The sequence below is a fragment of the Schistosoma mansoni genome, chromosome 1, assembly GCF_000237925.1.
Source record: "Schistosoma mansoni strain Puerto Rico chromosome 1, complete genome".
Taxonomy (NCBI): Eukaryota; Metazoa; Platyhelminthes; class Trematoda; order Strigeidida; family Schistosomatidae; genus Schistosoma; species Schistosoma mansoni.
Window position 1 is genome coordinate 32633264 of NC_031495.1, and position 23981 is coordinate 32657244.

Below are 23981 nucleotides of genomic sequence, written 5' to 3' on the forward strand. Positions count from 1 at the left end.
ATTGGATAATACCATTGTGTAATATTAAAAACCTCTAAAAACAAATGTTTTGTTGCTAAACTTGGTTTTCAATCATTAGGTTGCACTATGAACCTCGCTTCACTACAATTCGTTTAAACGGGTGGTTGTGATTAAAAGCCTCTTACTCATAGCGAAGTATGTAAATGTGTATTTGGTTAAATAAATTCCAGCCTCAAAACCTTAGATACACACGACCTTGTTGTCTGGCTTTTATCAATCTTTAAAGGAATGAAATATTCGTAATGAGAAAAGTCAGGACATATTATGAGTTTCTATTCGACTGACATCAAAGATAGCTTTTATTCTTTCTTTCTGAACAATAATGAAAACGAAAGTCAGTTATTAACGCACTCAGCTTTCAACCTTGTGTATCAGGTTCGAATACCACTCCATCTACTCAATTTTCGGTAACCATGTATTACTATCCTTTACACTTATAACGTAGCTCAACACTGAATGCACAAATCTATACTTGGCAAAAGGGTTACATTTCTGGTATAAATATTGCTGGATTTTATGTACGATAGGAGATAGATTAGTACGCTTTCATATAATTGCTATACTACCAATTCGTTAGGTGTACATAAAAAACTGAGAAAGTAATAAGCTCAAGTCTTTATTTTCAGTACATGTAGTAGATCAATTCTTTCGGATTGTCGTTGATACAGTAACTCCAAAAAATACCCTTGACCTTATGTGCTAGATGTAGACCACTAATTTATTCACAAATGTTTACACGTTTGTTGTGATGAGATAATTGATCATCAAATTAACAAGTGAAAAACTGACTGCGCAGGTATGTTGAAATTTCATGGTTCGATTAATAGATTGAAACAGATTTTCAAGTATCTGTAGTTATTCTGAACGAATCTTGATTTAAATAAAATTTGTATTTCTTTTGTGAGAAATAAATGAGAGAAAATAGTGGATAGTTTTAGTGAAGTTGAGTCAAAAAACTAGATCTTGTAAGTTGACTTATAAAATATTGTATTGTTAATCTAAAAGTTACTGGTTCAATTTTTTGTTTATCCATAACCACTTACTTCTTCATGTTTAGTCGTGATTATCAAAGAGGGAAAGAGAGAGAAAGGTTGTGACTACTGGAATGTTTTGTTGCATTAATAATTGACTTGCAGTATAAACGTTTGTTACTCTTATATGTAGTAATGGCCATTTATTATATCATAAATACTGTCTGTTGTTCAATTTTTTTTCAAAGTTTCACTTTATTATGGAAATATATAACCATATAAGTATGCAGCGTGTCGTATTATTTTTCTTTACTTTTGGTTCCAGTGAAAGGTGCATTTTCGTACAATCATGATAAATCATGATTTAACACAAAACTTGTACTCTGCTGTATTCTATTCTCGCTTTTTTTCTTTCTAAATTATTGAAATTCTCTGTAGTATACACATCAATTTATTCCCCATCTTTCACACCACTTATCCTACACTGCTGCCTTTAGTGTTAATTGATTTAAAGGAAAAACTGACCCACTCTACTCGGAAATAATACATGTGAATTTTCTTATGGTAGTAAATATTATGAAATCATTTTTTTCTTCCTATTGTTATTATTATTATTATGCATCAAAAATATGTATAATGTATGCAGATACATACATTGTTCATGAATTTATATTATTCTCTGTTCCATTTCTAGATTCCTTAATCATCCAAATCTTGTACAGTTATTTGGTGTTGTATTGAAAAAGCGTCCAATTATGATTATCACTGAATACATGAAACATGGTAGGTGTTCTATTTAGTATCCAGACATTCAATATCCATTTAATTTCGTTTGCTTGTTTGTTTTCTTTTTATAAGATCATTTCATAATGAATATCACTAAGACTGAGATAGTGGAGAATATTTGTAGCTCAGTTGGATGATTTTGATGGAGTTTTGTTTCCTGAGCTGGTTGGTTTGGTCGTGGAGCTTTCATCGTCCTTCTGAACGACATCATCAGCACAAACTTCGGGTAGCAGTGAAGTGTTTGAATTTCTTTACATATGGTTCACAGCTTGTCCTGTGCACCTCGATGTTGATTGCTTCTTGTTGACAGGACAAGCTGTGAACCACATGTAAAGAAATTCAAACACTTCACTGCTACCCGAAGTTTGTGCTGATGATGTCGTTCAGAAGGACGATGAAAGCTCCACGACCAAACCATCCAGCTAGGAGAACAAAACTCCATCATATCACTGATTCACATAGATTAATAATAGATCAATGTATATGAAATGTTGCTTCATCTATAGTATTCAGAGTAAGAAGTAGCTAGTGTTCTAAGTTGAACGTGTAAAATTTGTATGTTTGTAGAAGGTCTAACATTCGATAGAAAGGAATTTATTTTTATTACTTTATATCGACGACTGAAAAGAATTTAGCCGCACAAGCATGGTACACCTGGTCCTATAAGATGTGGACTTGTTTATGATAAGCTTGATGGTTGACCATGTTGAAAGCACTAAAGCCTAGCTGTTTCCAAGACTATATTTATCAAAGATCAATGCAAAATATTCATTTTTTCAGATGGTAGTATGTACAGAACAATACTCCAGACATATTGTAAAGGATAATTTCGATCTTGTTCATTTTCGAATTGATATGTGTTTTATTTGATAGTCATGGTATCACTAGATGATGTGTTTCCAAGATCTAGAAGTCTTTTAATTTTATAGGATTGAATTCCTTGTTTGTTTTAGTGTTTAATGCTACTAACGTTTTCTTGGTTCGAAACTATTGGCTTCCATTATTTTTATGTATAACAATGTTTACACTCAAGGAAATGGAAGTTTGCTTGAAAATGCATTTTAAGCTCTTTTTGATAGTCTGGTCTTCACTGTCATACTATTGGCCGTACACAGTTTATTTATTTATTTAAACACATAAATATTGGTACAAGGAAGCACCAGATAACTATGCGCCTCACAAATCTCATTTGATTTGTGTGAGGGCTATGATACTGCCCAGGTGCCCAGACTGAAGCAGGTGGTTTTCTTAGGGGGCCACACCCCGAGCCTTTGACCTGAAGGTCTAGTCCACAAGGCAGTGGATCATCGTGAGGAGATGCAGTCCCATGGTAGCCGGTGACCAACAACAGGTTCATACGCCATTCGTTCCATCAGGATACTGGAGCCCATGTGCACCATTAGTTTAGAATCAGGGTTTTCCATCTCCCCTAGGTGAACTTTCCGTGTCCACCAACCCGGTTAAAGCGCCGGACATTCACTTTTCGTCCTCTCAATTTCGTAAACAACACCCCCGCCACGAGAAGGCAGTGAGTAGGACTTCCCTGGCAGAGGCTATATATTCGCGTGGCCATGTGAGAGTATTTCGAGAGGGAGAGCAGACTCTCCCCACTCTCGGCCGTACCAGGGCATTTGGGGGCCCGTACACAGTACTGCATCTTAAGTTACTGCTACAAACAACTTTGGCTCAGTTTGCACTTTCCTCTAGATTATTCGAAGTATTAGCATCACTAGTCTCTTTAAATTTTACATCATATTGTAAAGATTTTGAACAGGATTTCCTTCAACTCATTATTTGAAAGAGGATATTTCAATATTTATGTATCTCATTTCCTCATTGTAGAATATAACATCTAATTTTATTATCGCAAACTCCTTGCTTCTGACTTATATCAACTTCATTTCCATAATGGTTAGGCTTATTAACAAGTTCAAACATTGTTAAATTTTCCCGAGAGTTTTGTTGACTTATCAAACATCTGATTTTAGCTAAGAAGTGGAAATAGCTTTTCTATCGTCTTTAGGGTGCTTATTTGACTTTGGTCTTAAAGTGTATACTAGTTCCGTAACAGTATGCTCATCTGTAATTGCTATGTAGCTCAGTCTTTCCTTCTTGAAGCAGCTCTTGCTTATGATTGATCTTCTATCTACACATGCGTTTTATTTATTTCTTTACTTGAACATATAAACATTGGTACAAACAGGCACCAAATATATATACGCCGCACTTCGTCATTCGATTTGTGCGAGGGCTGGAATATCGCCCAGGGGCTCAAACCGAAACAGTTGATTTTCTTAGAGGCCCACTCCTCGTGCCTTTGACCTAGATGTCTAATCCAAAGGACAGTGGAGCAGCGTTAGGAGATGCAGTCCCATAGAGATAGATGGAACTAAGTCAGCGATCTATACAACCTTTAGTAATTAGTCTCAATATTGTAGAAAGTTATATTTAATTCCTAGAGATAAACAAAAATTGAACTGGTTCGATATAATTCTAAATGTCAGAGTGATCCCCTACTCCTCACTTGTTTCTACTCAGTGTCGAAAGGTACATTTTCTTACTGTTATGTATTTGACCTAGGCTACAGCCAATTGTTATGACTTGCTCAAGGTCGTCGCTGATTTGTTATGACCTTACGAATTTAACAAGGACGTAATCCGCGTAAATTATCCACCAATAGAATACGCCTTCTACGACCTTCACACTGTGACAATGACGTTCGATTAATATGAGTAATCTAGCGTCCTTATTGGTCCTTATCCGCCTAACCCGTCCACTTGAGTCCGAAACACCAATAGCAGCCTCGGTAATACGAATCGTTTATTTCAAGCATACTTTGTTTATATATCAGACAGACAGGCCACATCATACCATAAAATAGAAAATAATATTTGTACAAAACCAAGCCAAATGAGGCTGTAAGCGTGGGAGACAATAATCAATAAACTGAGTATAACTTAGGAACAGTAAATCATACAATAATAATCAATAGGTCAAAATGAAGCTTACAATAAAATGAATATAGATATAGATAATCTAGTTACCGAATAGTTATACAATAAGAATGATAGTCCAATAGTAGGTCCTGCAAGTTACCCGTACTTATGTCTTCACTACTACATAACATTTACTTTTTATACACTTATTGACTTTTTTGTTGCTTTTATATGAACCGTTTTATTAATGTGATAGTAGTTGTCTGTCTAGTTTCTTTGTCAACCGTACAGATTTTTAAGTGTCTACCCATGTAAATCTTTTAAAAATGTTATTGTCTCTACTGAGTGTCCCCAAAAGTCGAGAAGCAGAGTTAAGCTTCAAGGATAAAGTGTAATTATGGGTAATAAACGTTTTCGATTAAATAAACGAACCTATATATAGTAATACTTGCTTTTTGTTTGCTAAACAGTGATGTAAATGTGTTCTTGTCAAATTATATCATCTATATACGATAGCTAGCATCTAGGAAATGTATTGTACTGTGTTTTATAAAGCTGTATCTGTGGCTGCGTTGCCCTTATAGTGATAAGAATGATTTATTGTACTCGGTGTGTGTTTTATGTAGTTTGGTACAGAACTTGCATGAACCAGTAATAGTCAATGTTACGTTCATTTCAAAGGTCAATATTCCTCTTTCGCAATAAATACCAATAAACATTAGTTTCATTGAATCTCACTCACTTTTCATCAACTTTAGTAGGTCTATGTTCTGTGTTAGTCTTAAGTATGCATCAAAAAGTATTGACTGGATTCTCATGTCCTAAAATGCAGTCATCATTTTACTGACCTATAAACGTCATTTGGTTATATCAGTTAGGCAGTGTCATAGTAGCATCTGACTTTAGGAAAGTTCTATGAAAAATATTATCCCAACTCAGAATCTTGGATTGCCATTTAAAATGGTGACAGCAAAGTGTTCCCCAAGAAACCTACTGTCATCCCCATCCAATGTATTCGTAAAAACCAGTGATGGAGATTATTTTATTTCCCACCCTTTTCATATTGATCTCCTGCTAAGAGATTCTGTAATCAACGTAAGCCTTACAGACGCTACACTGACACTTGCTACCAATCCGAAAAGTCACTGTCTGTTGGCATGGATTACATTCTGTGGTAAAAACTTTCTAGGTGAAATCCTACAGATGGTAAGAGAATATCATATAAGCTTTAAATGATATGGCTCAAAATCGGTCACAATAATGCAAATGCATTCGAACATTGTCATCTTTTAAACTATTATCACCTAATTATCCGACTTTTCTACTATTATTATAATTATTCATTTCATTCTCTTTCCATTTTCGTTAATTTTCCCCTTTCGTGATGTGCTAGGTTGGACAACTTAAATCTGTCCACTGTTGCGCTTTATTCTACCTTGATATGTATGTTCAGTTTTACCAACAAGATATGTTTGGGATCAAATACATTGACTAGTTACAAAAACAAACACGTTAAATGTTCTTTTTCACTCTAGTGTTAAACAGAATAAAAGTTTTTTTTCCAGTGTTACTACATAAATTTCTCCTTAACCATCGATTTCAATAGACTGTTTTTACTCTATTGCATTACAATTGTTCATCTTCTTAGTGTACACGTTACAGTCCCATATTGTTGACCCGAGTGTATTTAAAAAATTAAGAGTTCTCAGTGGTTTTTAGTTTTCAATATTTTATTCCAGCTGATGTCAGTTAGCTATAAAAATAATGTTCATATTACATAAAAATCTCCACAAAGCCTTCTAATCCCATAGGTAATTACGTAAATGATTTAAAGATGGATTTTTTTAAATATCCCACTCTGCGGTGAATCTAGATAGAATTAGGGCGTTACAAGATGAGTATCTGATAACGCAGAAAGAGATTGGTAATTTTGTTCACATTTAGCGATCATAAGTGCTGATTGTTGATCAGTACCAAACTGGAACAAAACAAATGTCCAATGATTTGAACTCGTGACAAATACTTTCGGAATATTCGTCAATAAAATATCGTCTATTCTTTGGTCTAATCATTAATTAACTTATTCATTGATTTATGAGTATTCATTTGTCTTATTGTTTACAATTTAGTCTTTTTCTGTTTTCCAACCATTATCCACTAATTCCTATGAATATGTATCGAACAATACTTTCTATTTTGTCAAGGTTAAACTTGTTTCTTCCACTTTCTGATTCCATTTTGTGATATCGATTATTTCCATAGTTATTAACAAGACCTTTATTCAACTATTTATGCAATATAAATCTAGTGAATTGAAATTCTAAAGTTATTTTTTCTCCAAAAAAAAACTGATAATAAATAATTGTAGTTCTGAAAATAACTCTAGAATTTTTCATCAGCATAGTTGGTAAATCAACAACCGAAATAGATAACATCTATTCGTTAGTTCTATTTTTTTGACATAAATAAATATCTATCTGATATAAATTCATATATATGTATATATATATATATATATATATATATACATTCACTAGCTTCCCCCTACACATTATTATTATTATTATTATCCCCGTTGTTCATCAGATTCCTCCTCTATATTCGGCTTTTTACTGTTAAGGAAATGATAGTTAAAGTATTTGTAAAAATAATTACTACCATTTTTATTTTTTATATGATGAGACCTTTTAAAACTTAGTCTGTTTTGTTTAAAGACCGTATTCAAAATTCAGTCGTGTTTTGTTATAATTCTGTTTATAAATTCAGTATATCTATGTACTTCAAAAGAACACATTACTGTTTTGATATTTTCTGTTTGATAATTTGAAGACTAGAGTATATGTACCATATTCATTGAATTCCCCACAAGGTTTTTGAATCAAAATACAGATTATTTATTGTTAGATATTCACTGATGCTTATCAGTTATTATTCGAACTGTTTGTTAAGACAGTGTATAATTGAAAAACAATGTATCAGGTATATATAATCCAATCTTTAAACTTCTTTGTAGAGTATTACGTAAGTAATTAATAAAAATGTTACGGATAGAAGATTTAAGAGACTACTCATATACCAAAAACATCATATTATTCAGTGAAGTGGCTTTGTGTAAATCGTTGATGTTATATGGAAAATGGTTTTGAATTGAATGAGATACGTTGAAAGCAATCAGCACTGTTAAATCTTAGTTTATGGCTCTTCAACTGCTGGCACATAAGGCCACATACGATATGAAGTCCTTAAAATAAGGATCCTACCGATAAACTGTTATGTCAGAAATTAGTGGTTCAGATTTCCAACTTCAATCAACTCATGATATATAATGTGATCTACATCAATCACCGCTTCACTGATGAGATGTCTGGAATTAGGACGAGACGTTTTTTTAAAGTTTTTTTCAAATGATCCTTATCCGATCGTGTAATGTCACATTGTGACTTATTTTAATGGCTAAATCTAACATTTTCTAATCAGACTATTGTAATCTGATCGAATATCCTACTGTTCTTATCTGCAAACGTCTTATTTCGAATTCATTGCTTTCTGTTTCAATAAATTACCAAACAATAATGTTGTTTATTATTTTCAACCAGTTGACTTGTAAATATCAAGTCACAGTTCGTTTATCAACTTTGTGATGAATTACTTATGTATATGTTTATTCAAAGTATATATATATATAACTGTGGTCGCGCGGTGATAATAATAATTATGATCGTGACCAAAATCTGTGCATTGTTAATCTGAATGAAAAAAAGTTCTGATTGACCCGACCAAATCTATTGTGTAGTTAACTTAGGTTAATTATCAATAGTTCGAATTCAGTTGGAATAATATGAACAGTTTTTTCTTTCATTAACTATAGCTTCACATAATAAGATGAATGGTATTTCGTCAAGAAGACTGTTAATAACAATGCAAAAGGGGTTAATTTCATTAGATAAATAACCAGGTCATATTAAAATAGCTTTCATGTATTGATTAGAAACTAAATGAAATGATTTAACTTCAAGCTTAGTTAAAATAGCGGGAATATATGATCAAACATATTTACTCTGGTCAAATAATCACCAATTCTTTTTCTGTAGTTTATTTCAAACCAAAATCATTCCATGTTTAAATAGTACAAAGGAACAACGCAAGAATATTATGTACGGTCAATCAAAAAACAGGTCTTGTCAAGTCAATGTCATGTCATTTCAGTCAAGGTGATTTATAAGCGACATGTATGTAAGATGATGCTTGGAGGTAGTCAACAGGAAACCCTGGACCTATGTTTCGTGCTACTTGGTACTCGTCAGCGAGGTGTACCTGCAATCTTGAGGGATTTGATCCCGTGTCACCCAGTTTCACAGTCAGAGACGTTACTACTCAGTTATCCGAACCGTGACTGACCTCCTGTAGGACTGAGATGTCTTTACAACTGATTGACCACTGGGTAGTGATCATTGTCAATGACATATATGACATTAATCACCACCTAGTGACCAATCAATTGTAAAAACATGTATGTAAATTTGTGTGTGTGTTCAGGGTCAGGGACGAAAAAAGGTGACCTTTGTGGAAGCGGGTCAGTAGTTTGCACATGATAATTTTGGAGTACTATATTCCTGTGAATTGGAGCTAATTTTTCTCATTGAGGAAAATATCCAACTTTATCAGCGCAGAGTTAATATTATAACCCTTTTTTTACAGTATTTAACAAATCTAAGTTGTATGTGTGATATAAAAGAAAATTGATAAATCAAGAAGATTATTTCGGTTAATAATACTAGCCCTAGCCCTCACAAAAGTAGTCTAAATCATCATATTTCTCAAGTAAAACTATATTCAAAGAAATGAATAGAATACTTGAAACTAAAAAATATAACTATATGCTAAGTTACTGTTAATGTCTTATAGTGAATATGACTAATTTTTTAGATTAACTATATTTATTTCACATCACACAGTCCATCTTATAATCTGCAAATGTAGTAAAGTTGTTTATGCTCATCTTTTCAGCTGATAAGTCTGATGAATCTGTATATTAAAAAAATAATACTATCAATATGTGTATATCAGCTGTTATATATGGACAAATAAATGTGTTAATACTATAATCATTAGTTATTTTAGTAAATAATATCGAACGTTTAGTAAAATCTTCATTTAAAAAGACTAATGTGTTCTAAATTGTATAACGCAACATGATTCTTCTATACCAAATCATTCATATCTGTTCATTATCTACTTCTACAATAAACTAGTTGAATATTTTAATTAAGTTTTCAGTTATTTCTATTGTTCTTAATCATAAAACATATTGTGTCCATTTATTTACTTTATCATAAGAATATAAGTCAATTTTCTTAAATCTAGGTTCATTACGTGATTTTATGCGACAACGTCAGACACAGTTTTGCAATCGACCAGTTGTTATGTCTGATATTTGTGCTCAGGTAGCAAATGGAATGGCTTACTTGGAACAAGAACAATTCGTACATCGTGATTTAGCAGCACGAAATTGTTTAGTAAAATCAATTAATCAAAATTCAGTTCACGTCAAGGTAGCTGACTTCGGTATGGCACGTTTCTTACTAGATAATGTATATGAACCAAGTGCTGGGACAAAATTCCCTGTTCGTTGGGCACCCCCTGAAGTATTTCAGTCTACTTATACAGCTAAAGCAGATGTATGGAGTTTCGGTAAGAGTAAATAGTATCGTTGAATATTTATTCGGTTGATAATATAAAATATTTTTATTTTCTATTCACAAATTTACTTAGTTTTTTCTTCTCGCTTTCAATTAACAAAAATGCAAACAGGAAAAATTTGCATAAATCCACGGTAGAAATCAAAACTATTCTAGATTTTTTCCATGGAAAGAAACTACCTAGACTATTATTATTTTTATCATTACGAATAGGTGAACATCATCTATAACCCGGTATATAGTTTAACAACAGTATAAAGAGTCGGTTTCATTTGGTCTACTTTAAACAGTCGGTTTTTATTATTGTAAAACGAAGTTTTTATTCAAGATTTCTTTAAGGTCGACTTTTATCAAAAAGTCTATAAAACTTGTTGAAGTTATCTTTTTAATTGATTATCGATTTTCTACTTGTTTTATATATCCATGTTTTGTTTTACCCTGATATTGTCTCTCTTTTCTCTCTGTCTAATCTGAGTTCATAAGGTTAAACTGGATATAATTTGATAAGAAAATTCGGAGTTGTATGGGACTTCTTGTTTATCTTATTTAATATTTGTTTAATTTTGTAGACTCAAACTATAACATTTCAAAAATATCATACGTGTAAAGTATTATCGTTCAAAAGGTGTGATATTCCATTAACTACCAGGTACTCATGTGACAGAACGAATATAGGTGGAAGCGTTATTAATTACCTTGAGAATGTTTCAATATTTAGTCAGTCATTTGTAATTTGATAAACAACATTACAGTCATATCATTTTATGTTTGGGTTATAAATTTAGGTATTTAGTAGTATATTCAATTGTCTTAATTTCTAATAAATTTTCAGACGACCTGGATTATACATCCATTCATTTTAGCATTTTGTTTTAATTGACTACTTCATCTCAACGTCCAATCATCTTTTTGGTCATATGAGGTTATGCATGTAGTATATTCATGACTACCTCAAAAGACGTTTGTTAAATGTTGACGGCATATGAAAATCTGAACAATTTTCTTCCTTTTGAACTTCACGATTTTACATCATATTTTTGTAGGACGTTTTTAAACTAGCGTATTTTGATGCAGTTTTCATAAAAACTAAATATAATTATTTTATGAAAACAAAGTGCTCTTCATCTTTATTTATTATCAATACACAACTATTATTATTGTCCTTTACAAATGATTTTCTGTCATATCGTTATTTAGTGAGATGACTTAACAGTGTTCTGATTTATAAATAAGGTAATATATTTATAATATCCCAACGAGTAGAAAAATTAGATTTCCGGGTGTTTCGTGACTCAGTGTAAGCCACTTCTTCAGAGAATAAATAACCAAACCAAAATTATTCCAAGTTTAAATAGTACAAAGGAACAACGCAAATACCTAAGAGCATCTCGATCTTTTGTGGTGCGAAAAGATAGAGTTTAATTTAATTTGTATATAGGATAATAGTGTGAAATTTGAATGATATCAGACATGGTAGCTGGGATAAATAGTCCAAGTCGGATGTATAACGAGGCCTTCTTTTCTATTGAGAGCAGTAGAATCAAACATTATATGGAGAGCTTCAGCTACTTTCGTTTCTTTGTAGTTGGAAAAACCTTTTTGTAATATTTTGATGTTTTTGAAATCGATCTGGTGGTTATTGAAAATGGCGTGAACTGCTATTGCTGATTTAGTTTGAAGTTTATCCAGTTTTACTGGATTATTAGGTGGCTCCTTGTGTACCTTATTTGTTCTTTGGCTCGAGTCAAGATTTCACGAGCTCACTCTCCAATATGGAAGGCATCACAATCGACACATCCTAATTTGTAGACATAATTCTGCGTTGACATAAAGGTTATTTTTTCCATTATGCGAATTAAGGCATTCCGAAAGACATTTGTTGTTTTGGAATATACTTTAATTTTTTGGTGTTCCTCTGTTGTGCCGTGGCGGTATGGTAAAATTGCAGTGCCAATCCAATGTATGTCATTCCAGTTATTATTTAGCAGTGAAACATCTCGTTTTAATACACTTCTAATAATCTTCATAGGAAAATTACTAAATCGTAAGATGTTAATTACATTCTTTTATTCTTTTTGTTTATTTTCTTCCGATGTGATAAACTTATTAGCTCTTCTAAAACGATTTAGTGCTAGCGCGATCTTAGCACTGAATGGATGTGCTGTATTGAAGTCTATATAACGATTTGAGTGTGTAGGTCTTCGGTAGATAACTGAATTTAGAATTCTGTTTAGATTTCTTTTCATTAAGCTATCTAAAATTGGTAGCTCATCATGTTCATTTTCATTCTCATTCGTAACTTTGTTATGAGATGAAGGTGTATTTATCCGTGTCGAAAAAGATATTAGATGAGTCTTTTTTATCACAAAGAAGGTATAATCTACATATCTAGGTCAAAGTCGTGGTTCAATGTCATTGGAGAAAATATTAGATTCTATTTGTGCAATAAACATAATATTCTTGCGTTGTTCCTTTGTACTATTTAAACTTGAATTAATTTTGTTTTGGCTGTATATTCTCTGAAAATGTGGTTTACACTGAGTCACGAAACATCCGAAAATCTAATTTTTCTACTCATTGGGATTTTACAAATATATTATTTTATTTATAACAATCTACCCAATGCTCAATTTATTCGATATTATCAAGTCAAACTTTGGTAAAAAAACATCTACAAATGTTCTGATTTGTTATCGTACATTATTTTGTTTGTTGTTATTAAATAATTTGATATTCCACAATTTGTGTATTTTACTTGCAGTCTTTCCTGTTATCTCTCAGATTTAGTAAAAGTGTGTTTGAATGTCACCATTTTTTCAGTACTTTTTCAAGGTATAATTTATCGCTATTTTCCTGTACACTTCATCGTATCTCTTATTCGATTGACCAATTGAAGCTTATTCAATACTTCATAACTGCAATCAGTGTTTTGTAGACTTTAGACGGCTCGATTAAAAATTGTTTATAATAGGTTTTTTTACATATGTTCAGTTTCTTATCTGAAATACTGTATTTCAACATCATTTTATATTTTTTATTTCTCATTTTCACGCATATGTATACCAATAGTTACGTGACTGGCATTAGCAATCGATAACAGAATATGAATAAGAATAAAATTCCTCACCCTGAGGTTGCATTTAATTTCTTTCTATATGTGTTTACAAGCAAAACTGATTATTTTGATGTTGCTAGTTGCCTATATCAAAGTGGTGGATTGTACATTGAATGATATAAAAAAGTAATTTTCCAGAAAATCTTCAAATTTCCAAACTTCGATTTTTGTTTTCCCTTAAAAACTTGCCAACTCATCATACTTAATAACTCTACATACTAGTTAATGTATATAGTATCATTTATTTATTAGTCATTTTTTATATCACCTGCTTTTTTTCATTTGAAATTCTTGTGACCAAGTCAATACTACTTCCTCGATTTTATTCGATGTGTTAATCTTTTTGTCTAATAAAATCCCATTCAATTCACCAATCATCTTGTATACAAACATACACACAAACATACACACATGAACGGACAAATTGTAATATATATATATATATATATATATATATATAAAACTGTCAAATGATACCTGTATAATTGGTGAAAGATATTCCCTATGTTTGTTTTATTTCTGCTACCATTATTATTTTGAACGGAATTAGAATCACTTTTGCTTTTTTTTTCTTCTGTTACTCTGCCCTTGTCTCCACATGTGTGCTTTTTGTTTAATCTGAACTGAAATGAATTGTTTTCCCACACATCAACATTTGTCCTTATATATATATATATATATATATACAAGCACAAATGTTGGTATGTGGGAGAAGTATACTAATCTAGCTTGATATTATGTGTTAATTTATGTTCAGTTAACGACATCTGCAGCGGCTTAACACTTACTGCTGACTTATAAACAGGGCAGAAAATTAATACTCATAAATGAAATTGTTTTAACTGGTGTACATATTAGATGTGTTTGGAAAAAACTTTCAAATTCTTATTGTATGTCGAAAGAAAATGTAAAGGTCATCCATTTAAGTAATTAACATAACATTGTGTGATTTATATGACCACAGACTAATCAATTTAATACTGAGAATAATTTGTTCATCATTTACCGTATAATTAACTAAATATGTCCAAATTAGAATTAGATGATAACTTGTTTTAAAAAGTTCCTTGTTACCGGTTCTTTTGGAATGGCTATTTTGAAAAACGTAAATTTAAATAAACTTATTCATCTAGTAATTGGATATGAGTTACACTCTTAGTGTGAGAGTTAATGATACTCGTCCAGTTGCTTAAACCGAAGTAGGTGAAGCGAGGCTCAAACCCGAGACTCAGGCTGAAAGTCCTGGTCATGCTCTCAAAGTTTATCATTAGGGCTGAATAAAAAAAATAACCGTTATTTTAACGTCAGCCACTAGTTAATATAAACTTGAGCTTACGTTAACAACTCTTGGTATATTTTGCCTAGTTATCATACCCCACACCAAAGTTTAACAGTGACACATTCTTGCTTACTAACGTACTTTAAAATTGCACTAAAGGTTATATTTATTGCCAACATAGAATAAGACGTAAGCAATTGTTGGATTAATATCAATTTTGTGACTTGTGATAAGTAACATATCGATTATGATTATTTTATTTTTAAAGGTTGCACACATTTTGTACCATGTATTTACATGAAGCAGATGTGTAAAAATGTCTTCCAAATAGTTTTCGATAAAACTGTAAATTATCTTTTATCGTTTTCATGTTAACTATATTCCATTTATAACTTTTGTTAATATTCAACAAATCTCTTTCATTACAATCTAGCAATTATATAGTGTAATAAATAGATTTATGAATTCACTAACGTATCACAACAACATATGTCTCGCTTGCAATCTAAATAATTAGTTGCGTAGCAAAATGAATTCTTTTTAACTGAATGCCTTTCTCATCATTCTATTGCATTAGAAAAGTGTTTTTTTTAATCTCTATCGAAGTTCATCTGGATTCCATAATATATTTGTTAATTTCTTAATATTTATTTCTTTTTTATTTTGAAAATTGCCTCAGTATTTCTTCACTATAAATATTCTTTTCTATCTTATTCGTCTTTTTAATCTTAACTAGGTGTACTTATGTGGGAAGTGTTTACCTGCTGTTCAGAAAATCCTTATCAAGGCATGAATAATACACAGGTCTACCAGTATATTGTTGGCGGTGGGCGATTGCATAAACCTGCTGTATGTCCTGATCGAATTTATGTTTTAATGCTTGAGTGTTGGCAACATGTAAGTTTTAAAGTACTTCTATTATTCCATTTAAGTAATCAGGATCGTTGCCTTTTTTTAGAATCAGAGGGTCCCGGTACCAAAATCATCGAGTTTGAGTTAATTTTTATCTACAGAATAGGATAAAAGTTGTAGTTTCAATATTTTTTTATATAATCAACTCTACTACTGAATAGTTTAAAAATTATTCATTCATGATTTATGAGCTACACTGTCATAATCAAAAAGTTTCCAAATTATTCGCTTCAACATTTTACTATACATTAACTGAGTTTATGATCAGGGAAGAAATATTTTCCCGTTAGTCCCGTAGTATTTTTTACCTAATACAACAACAAAACTAATTTGTTATTCTTCGTGCAGACTAACATCATGAAGTAACACATATACTGATATTTAGCTGTCAAAGTATTCCTAATTAACTGACAACAATGCAAAGCTTACGACTTGTTTATGAATAAGTATGAACATGCAAATTATGTATAAAAAGATATTCTTTATTATACGTTTTTGTTTAATTATTTTGTATTTCGAAGCAAGCAAGAACAAAGATTTGAGCAGAATGGCATGAATTCACGTTATTCCGCTCAAATCTTACTTGCTTTAAGATGATAAAGGGAACTATGTTTTGTATTTATTTTTGAAGAACGTCTTTTGTGTTTAAAACTAACGATTTTTAATGATCCTAGTTGTCATCGGTTGTTCAACTTAGGTCACTTTGTGATCTCTATAATCAAGATATCTTATTTGTAAATGCATTCTCATTATATGAACTTTTATCATAAGTTGAACAATTTTAAAAGTATCGTATAATTTTCTTTATATATATATATATATATATATATATATATATATATATCATTATTTGATCAATTTTTATTGCTTTACTCTTGTATTTATAGGATCGTAGTAAGAGACCAGCATTTGATTATATTTGTCAAAAAATTGGAGGATACCTTGATCAAAACTGTGAGAATTGACCTCTTGGTAGGGTAAACAATAACGCGTAGAAAATAATCAGTTTTTATATAGATGAAGAAAATGACGAGCAATCTTGAGCCCTGTTTTTTGGACGAATTAATCCTCGGAATTTGTATTATTTATTCTCAAAAAAAAAAGATTCCGAGGGTTTTTTAACATCTCTTAACAATGTATGTAAAAAGAAACTGAGCACTTTGTACGATTGTCTACTGAGAAAAATTCAAGGGGAGTATATTACAAATTGTTGTTCAAATATGTACGTATATCATCAAAGTTTATACCATGACAACTATCCACGTGTGTGAATGCTAAGCATTTCAATAAAATAATATCATTCACTATGTTAATCGTTTCTTTGGGTTGTTTAGTTACTTTTTTCATGCTTGTATCTCTCTGGATTTAGTTTTCATTGTTCTGATGCATTTATATACTTTACCTGTGTAGTCATGTACATCACCTCGTTTATTTTAATTAAATTATTCAAATTACGATATTGCTTGTTTTAATATTGTCCAAAATGTTCCGGTGCTATTTTTACTGATTCCGTTCTGAGAATCAACGAAATTCTATGAGAAATTGTATTAATTGGCTTTTGAATTCTTCCGTGTTAAGCAAAAAATAAGCGGTTTGCTTCATTCTTTTTCGGATGTTTGAATATTCGTTGAACAGTGTATCTTATTATGTGTTTTTTTCATGTTATTATTATCGTTGTTACTGCGCAATCTTTTCTCTTACTTCAAATAAAACAATAATCTATATAAAGAATTGTGTATTTCATTGTTTCCTTCCACATTTCATAATGCTTCAGCATTTTATATGGTTTTTGCTAAATGCTCTTGTAAAGTGATTGCCACAGATGATGCTAACTGGCGCAACTGTTCTCTTCGCCCTCCTTTTTGTCTAGCCCTATATATACATAAAATTGTATTTATTGTGTATAGTGATTTTCAAACAGTTATCAGTATAAATATTGAAAATTATAAGCTTATTATTATTACTACTAGTATCACTACTTCTGACATTACCACCACGACTTGAAAAAGACGTTCGATGAATAAACTTACTACTTTTTTTTGTATTTCAGTTTCCATTTTCCTCTCATCATTGTTTACATTTTCACTTATCTAATATATATACATATATCTATTTAACCGGAAAATTTCTTATTTCTCTATTATTATTTTATCACATCTATGTTTATACAATTTTATATTATTAAAATAAATAACTAATTGTTATCAGAAGGAGTTTTTGTAGATGTTATAGTAATTTTTAATAGTTGAGATCATGAGTCAACTGAAGCTAGACTACCACGAAAAACCTGGAAGCATATATAAATTATACGTTAGCTCAACCAGTTCCTCATCACAATCATTAGTTATTTCTCTTGATAAATGTGATAACTACCAAAGGTACACACTATATAGAATACATACTATCTAATCTACTAAAATAATTTACTTATCAAAATTATTTTCACCACATATTATCCAGTAATACCCAGATGATCACTAAATACCTAGAAGCACTTGTGACCTTTTATAATTCAGTCCTGATATCTAACTTTAGAGGCTATGTGTTTTTTTTTTGTTAGTTCGTAACCATCCAGTCACCGGGAACGAAATCTGTACCGAAGATAAAGTATTTAGATATTTTTATAACTTATCAAACTAAAATGAAATCTAATCATGGTTGGTTTCTGATATTGTTTGTTCATGTCATCATTATTAAAGTTATACTTGAATTACACATTATGGATTCAATATAAAATGAACTAGTTTCAAAGTGTTGGAACTAGATTAACATTCAGAGTTATGGTCAAATATTTATAAGGCTAGAGATGTTACATAAATTGATTCATAGCCAGTTATTGTAATATAACAGTGTTCGAGATTAATTTTTAAAATTACCTGATTTGATAACTAAATAGATACTAGATCAGCTGCTATATTTTCTGTCTAATAATCGTTTGATTTATTTACTTAACTACGAAATCTTTTTCTTTCTAACACGTTCCAATTTTAAAAGATTTGACTTTAGGGAACTTTAGTGGTCTATATTGCATCATCCAGTTTTTTCATTTCGATTAATTAATATTATTCATCAATGTTGGCTGATCATTCCAAACAATTGATGTAAACTAAGCAAATAATGTAAAGTCTGTTTGAAACTACTTACTCTTTATAACTCATTTTTGAACGTCAATTTACGTGACCATTTGGTCACTTGTTGTTCGTGAATTATCAACCTCTCACGTCCATTCAGCATCTTTAATGAGCTAGCCACTCTTTTAACCGATATACACCAATCTACTAACAAAAAATCACAATAGTAAAAGGATTTAATATCATTTGAGATTATCAAATACTGGTTGAACATTGAACTTACAACATTCATAACGTTCACTAGTCTGGTATTTAAAAATCTCACTGTATGCTTTAATATTTTTTCCAAAGAGATAGCTAAAATGATAAATTTCTACTACATTAGTAAAAAGCGATTACGTATTCATGAGTCTTTTGGGCTTAAAACTTCTCAACACCTTGTTGATAAACATTATGACTAAATTATTTTATGATCCGTCAGTTTATTCAGTTGAGAGAAACAAGTTTACACTTTGATAGTTTATAATTATACTAGGAATTTTAAATGGAAAATGTTCATCATCTATCCGTCTGAACAATATTTTTGACATAAACACTGATTTTATCATAAGGTTTATTTGCACATTTAATAAGTTTCCATTCTCAGCTACCTTGAGTTTGCATATCAACTTTGTCTGGTGAAATATTTCAAATTTCTCACTTTGTAAGACGTTACCAATGCTAGGAAACTTCAATATTCAGCACAACTTGCAGGGATGACTAATCCTATTGTAGTGAACGAGAACACAAGTAAGGACAATCAAATGTACTCGAACACAAAATTGCAGAACGTCTTAGTAAAATCTGTGACCATACAGTGAATACGTAGTTGACAAAATGTAAATCAATTGTCTCAAACTTGATTGCTCCTTTTGTAAATATCAGTCAAACTTCATTGTTCCTGCATTTCCATACCAATTGCTTTCTGTCCCCGTTCTTTGCTCCTCGATCTTATTGACTTTCTGATGCCATTCTATTCCTGACTGGCGTTATATACTACTTATGTCGATATAAGTAGCACACACCACACTATCAAGATCAGTAATTTGAAATACACGTATATTTTGAAGTTAATGAGAAATAGAATTTGTTAATATCTATAATTAACTTGCTGAAAATTTGTTTATCTTTTATAATTAGATAAGTGTGTATTCACCGTGCCATAACAACATAAAATCGTCTCATACTACCTAGTTATCTTTCATGTTATCTCGTGTCATTTTGCGTTTGCTGACAATACTCCCTATACCCACCTTCCTATTCAATATGCAAACAATGTCCAGATAAATTCGAACACAAACAAGTATAATAGAAAAAAACTAAGCAATTAAACTTGTCGTGATTTTCAATTAGTATTCAATGCCTAAAATGAATTTAAATATTAATTCGATACTTTTCTTGTTTTTTTTCAATGATAGCACCTATAGCTCAAAGTGCATGCCTGTACTTGTATACAGTATTTGAAATAACACTGAAAAGTTAAATAGGTTCAGTGTTACCTTGTTGCTAGTTGAAATTAATAGTTTATTTCAGTATTCCAGATGACTCATAAATATAAATGTGATCAATTAAAACAGTAATATTTCATGTGCATTAAGTTTGATGTAGGCAAAATTAGTTTTTTTTTTCTACTTCCTTATTTAAGTAATTTAACAATAGATGAGATTCTAAATGTTCACAATGTTCATCTTAATATCATGCCTACGTTTCTTGCCTTCCTTTTTTTGTACATTTATTTAAATTATTCATTTTATAAACTTTTACGTTCATACGAGTTCTCTACACAAAAGCCTAAGGTGTATGCAAATGCTATTTGTTTGCTGTTTTTTGTGAAATTTCAGACGGACTACTTTCTTTTATCTGTCTATTCCATTTAAGTGTAAACGTGCAACATATACATACATATATAAGGGTTAGAAACAAAATCAAATAAATTATTGAAACAAGTTCACATAACGTGTGGTAACCTTTTTGGAGAAAAAAAAATACAAAAGAGACCGAATATATGTTAATTTTGACTGTACAATAATCAATAAGATATTGCTTTTTTAAGTAAATCAAATGTGCACTTACCAGTGTAATTTGTCTCACGGTTCAATCAATTTTATTATTCCTTTCACATGGACTGGAAATTAATTGACCCACTATATATATATATATGTATATATATACCTCTATTTTAAAGTTAATCGAAATCCGAACAACTGTAAGCAAACGGTCCTTCTGGCTTTTATTTCAGCTGTATGAACGAATTGAATTATTTCCATATTTTTCTGATAGTTTGTAAATAATCTCAAGTTGAACTTGAAATGAAATAAAAAAGGAATTTCTGTCAAATTGTAACCAAGCCTAGTTGATAAGTGTGTGAATGAAGTAGCCTCGTTGTGGATTGTGTCACCAATACAATTCTCTTATTTCTGCACATGTATGTCATCGTATGGATTGAAAATTTTGTTGGTAAATTAGTTCAAACTATCTGGAAATTTCATTGTCTAAAGTGTGCTTGATAACTTTCCTTCGTCTTAAGTATAAAACACAAAATTGGTCATATAATTAGGAGAATCATCATAAAATATCCCGTGGACATTTCGCTACCTAAATTAAAATGATTTATTTCTTGTTAATTACAAGTAGGACTCGATAAGGGTGTACAAAGAATACACTAAATTTATAATGTAATCTTTCCTAGCCTTCTATAGACATATATTTTCCATATAACTATATATACGAATGTCCAGCTTAAGTAAATGATTTCGTCGAAAAGAAAATTTTCTTCGCTGAATTCTCTTTTTCTTATTCAATGACACTAAATAAATCATCTGTTATTAAAAAGTTCTGTAGAAGAAGAGATAGCTCTAAAAAAAATTCATCATCAAAAAAATGTATTAGAAAATCAAAACACTCAACTTTTAAAAAGAGACCGCCTTTTTTATTTGTTTGAATTTTGAAAATGACAATAAACTGAAAAATGATAAATGATTTAAAACCGAGCTCCCGCCCCCAATGGTTAATTGACGGTGGGCTTATAATGTGGAAGGGAAGAAGTACCTAGTTCATGTTTTATCTAGTTCTGGGTTAGCGCGGTGATGATCCTGTTATGACTTTATAAAAGAAGGCCGTTGCCCATTTGTTATGATTTTATGTCCGGCTTTTTATCACGTGGATCATCCACCAATCGAAATACGACTTGTCTAATCTTAACACTGCACCAAATCAATGACGTTCAACTGGTATGAGCAGTCTAGCGTCCTTATTGGTCCCTTGTCCGCCTAGCCCTTCCAATTGAGTCCAGAACACCAATTGCAGCTTCTGCTATGTGAATCGTTTATTTCAAGCATACTCGGTTTATATACCAGACAAACAGACCGCATCATACCATAAAATAGGAAATAATATTTGTACAACATCAAGCCAAATGTGGCTGTGAACGTGGGAGACAATAATCAATAAACTGAATATAATTTAGGGACAGTAAATCGTATAATAATAATTCATAGGTCGAAATGAAGCTTATAATAAGATGAATATAGATATACACAATTTAATTACTCAATAGTTAAACAATAAGAATATATATAGAATAATAGTCCACTAATAGGTCCTAGGAGTCACCCGTATTTGTCTTCACCAGGATATAACAGATCCCATATGGCAAAGGAACTCAGAAGAAATTAGAAGGTTCCTGAACGGCTACAGTATAAGATCATTTTCTCTGAAGAACAATACACTTGACTCTCAACTAGTAAGAGCGAAAAAGTCAATACCAAAAGAAGAACAACAAAATTGTGTCTGTGCGGTCAAAAGTCGTAATGGTTATAATATTGCATACGTGGGTGAGACATTATTCTAATTCAATCTGAGGGTAAAGAAACGCAAACTTTGCTTGATGTACACCCCTTAATTTCCAGAAGACCTCAAAAATCTACAAAACAACTTGGCGATATAATTGCATATAATAGAATCTAGGTAGAATCTAATTCAATGGCATAAGAATCTATCATAAAGGTTTTTTCATACAAAGAGTGATCGACAATTGAGGCTCTGCAATCAATCATGGTAACTTTATTATTTGTACTTGAACATTTATTCAAAATACTGACTAATTGATTGGTTTTGATTCTAGTCGGATATCAATCCAATGTATTGAGGGACAAAATCATGGCATCAATCTTAATCTTGATTATAATTAAAAAGTATACTCTATGAATAACAACTATTTCGTGACCAGTATTAGTTAAATAAGAGTAATATATCAAACTTTAGAAACATCATATAAGGTATGAAATAATCATTATCAATTTATGTTTATTATAACAAAATAAACTTTTGATCTGTAAATGTTTGTGTTTAATTTAAACAATTTTATATGTTTCGAATACATAAGAACAAATTGATGCTTGTCATTCCTCGGTGTTTATTAATATTGAAAACATATTTTAAATCTTACTTATATATAATTTAAATGTGACCTCCTAATGTATCTTTGGAACAATTGAATTCATTACTGTATATACTCTCAGGTCATTTATTCTTTTATCCTTTCAAAACCGATTTAAAATAATTTTCGTTTTAGTCATCATATATGATTGTAAATAATACTTTGGTTGAATATAGTTAATACTAACATTATGAAACTTTTAAATAAATGAATTATAAATGGATTAGTTTGATGGTGTTTCTTCAGTTAGACGTTCAATTAAGTTATTGAACACTTTCATCAATTGTTATGACCAACTCTCGATAACTGATTCCTGTATTGTATAGGAATGTAGGATTTAATTCGTTGATTATGGAACATTTTTTGCCTTAGAAAAAACGAAAACTAAGCTATTCCCCTTTATTTTTTGATTGCTTAAATAACAGCTCACTATTATTTCTATAGATTATTGCAAATTTTAACTACTGTTTACCACTACCATGTAACTAATATTTGTTGTAATATCAATTGTAAGATTTATGTTATTGGCTTAGAATTATGGTGACATAATGGTTGCAGCACTCAGATTCTAACCACTAGGTTATGGTTTATAAATCATAGGTACAATTCGTAAACCAATAGAATCCAGGACATTCGCTTTTCACATTCGGGACTCGTTAGCTGGAGACACCTGTATCCTAGAGTTGATGTTCACTCCCGGACTCGAACCTAGTA

At 31.0% G+C, this 23981-nt stretch overlaps 1 protein-coding gene across 1 annotated transcript in view; it reads left to right on the top strand.

Annotated features, from left to right (window-relative positions):
- The window catches only part of Smp_124850 (tyrosine kinase), a gene marked incomplete at both ends in the record, with an annotated part of 35096 nt that extends 19266 nt beyond the window's left edge, over positions 1 to 15830 (top strand). The window contains 3 exons of the mRNA XM_018794101.1: positions 1687 to 1775; positions 10079 to 10405; positions 15544 to 15830. Coding sequence (XP_018648547.1) covers positions 1687 to 1775; positions 10079 to 10405; positions 15544 to 15830 — 703 coding nt within the window. The remainder of the gene's footprint in view (positions 1 to 1686; positions 1776 to 10078; positions 10406 to 15543) is intronic.
- Positions 15831 to 23981: the final 8151 nt, after the last annotated feature.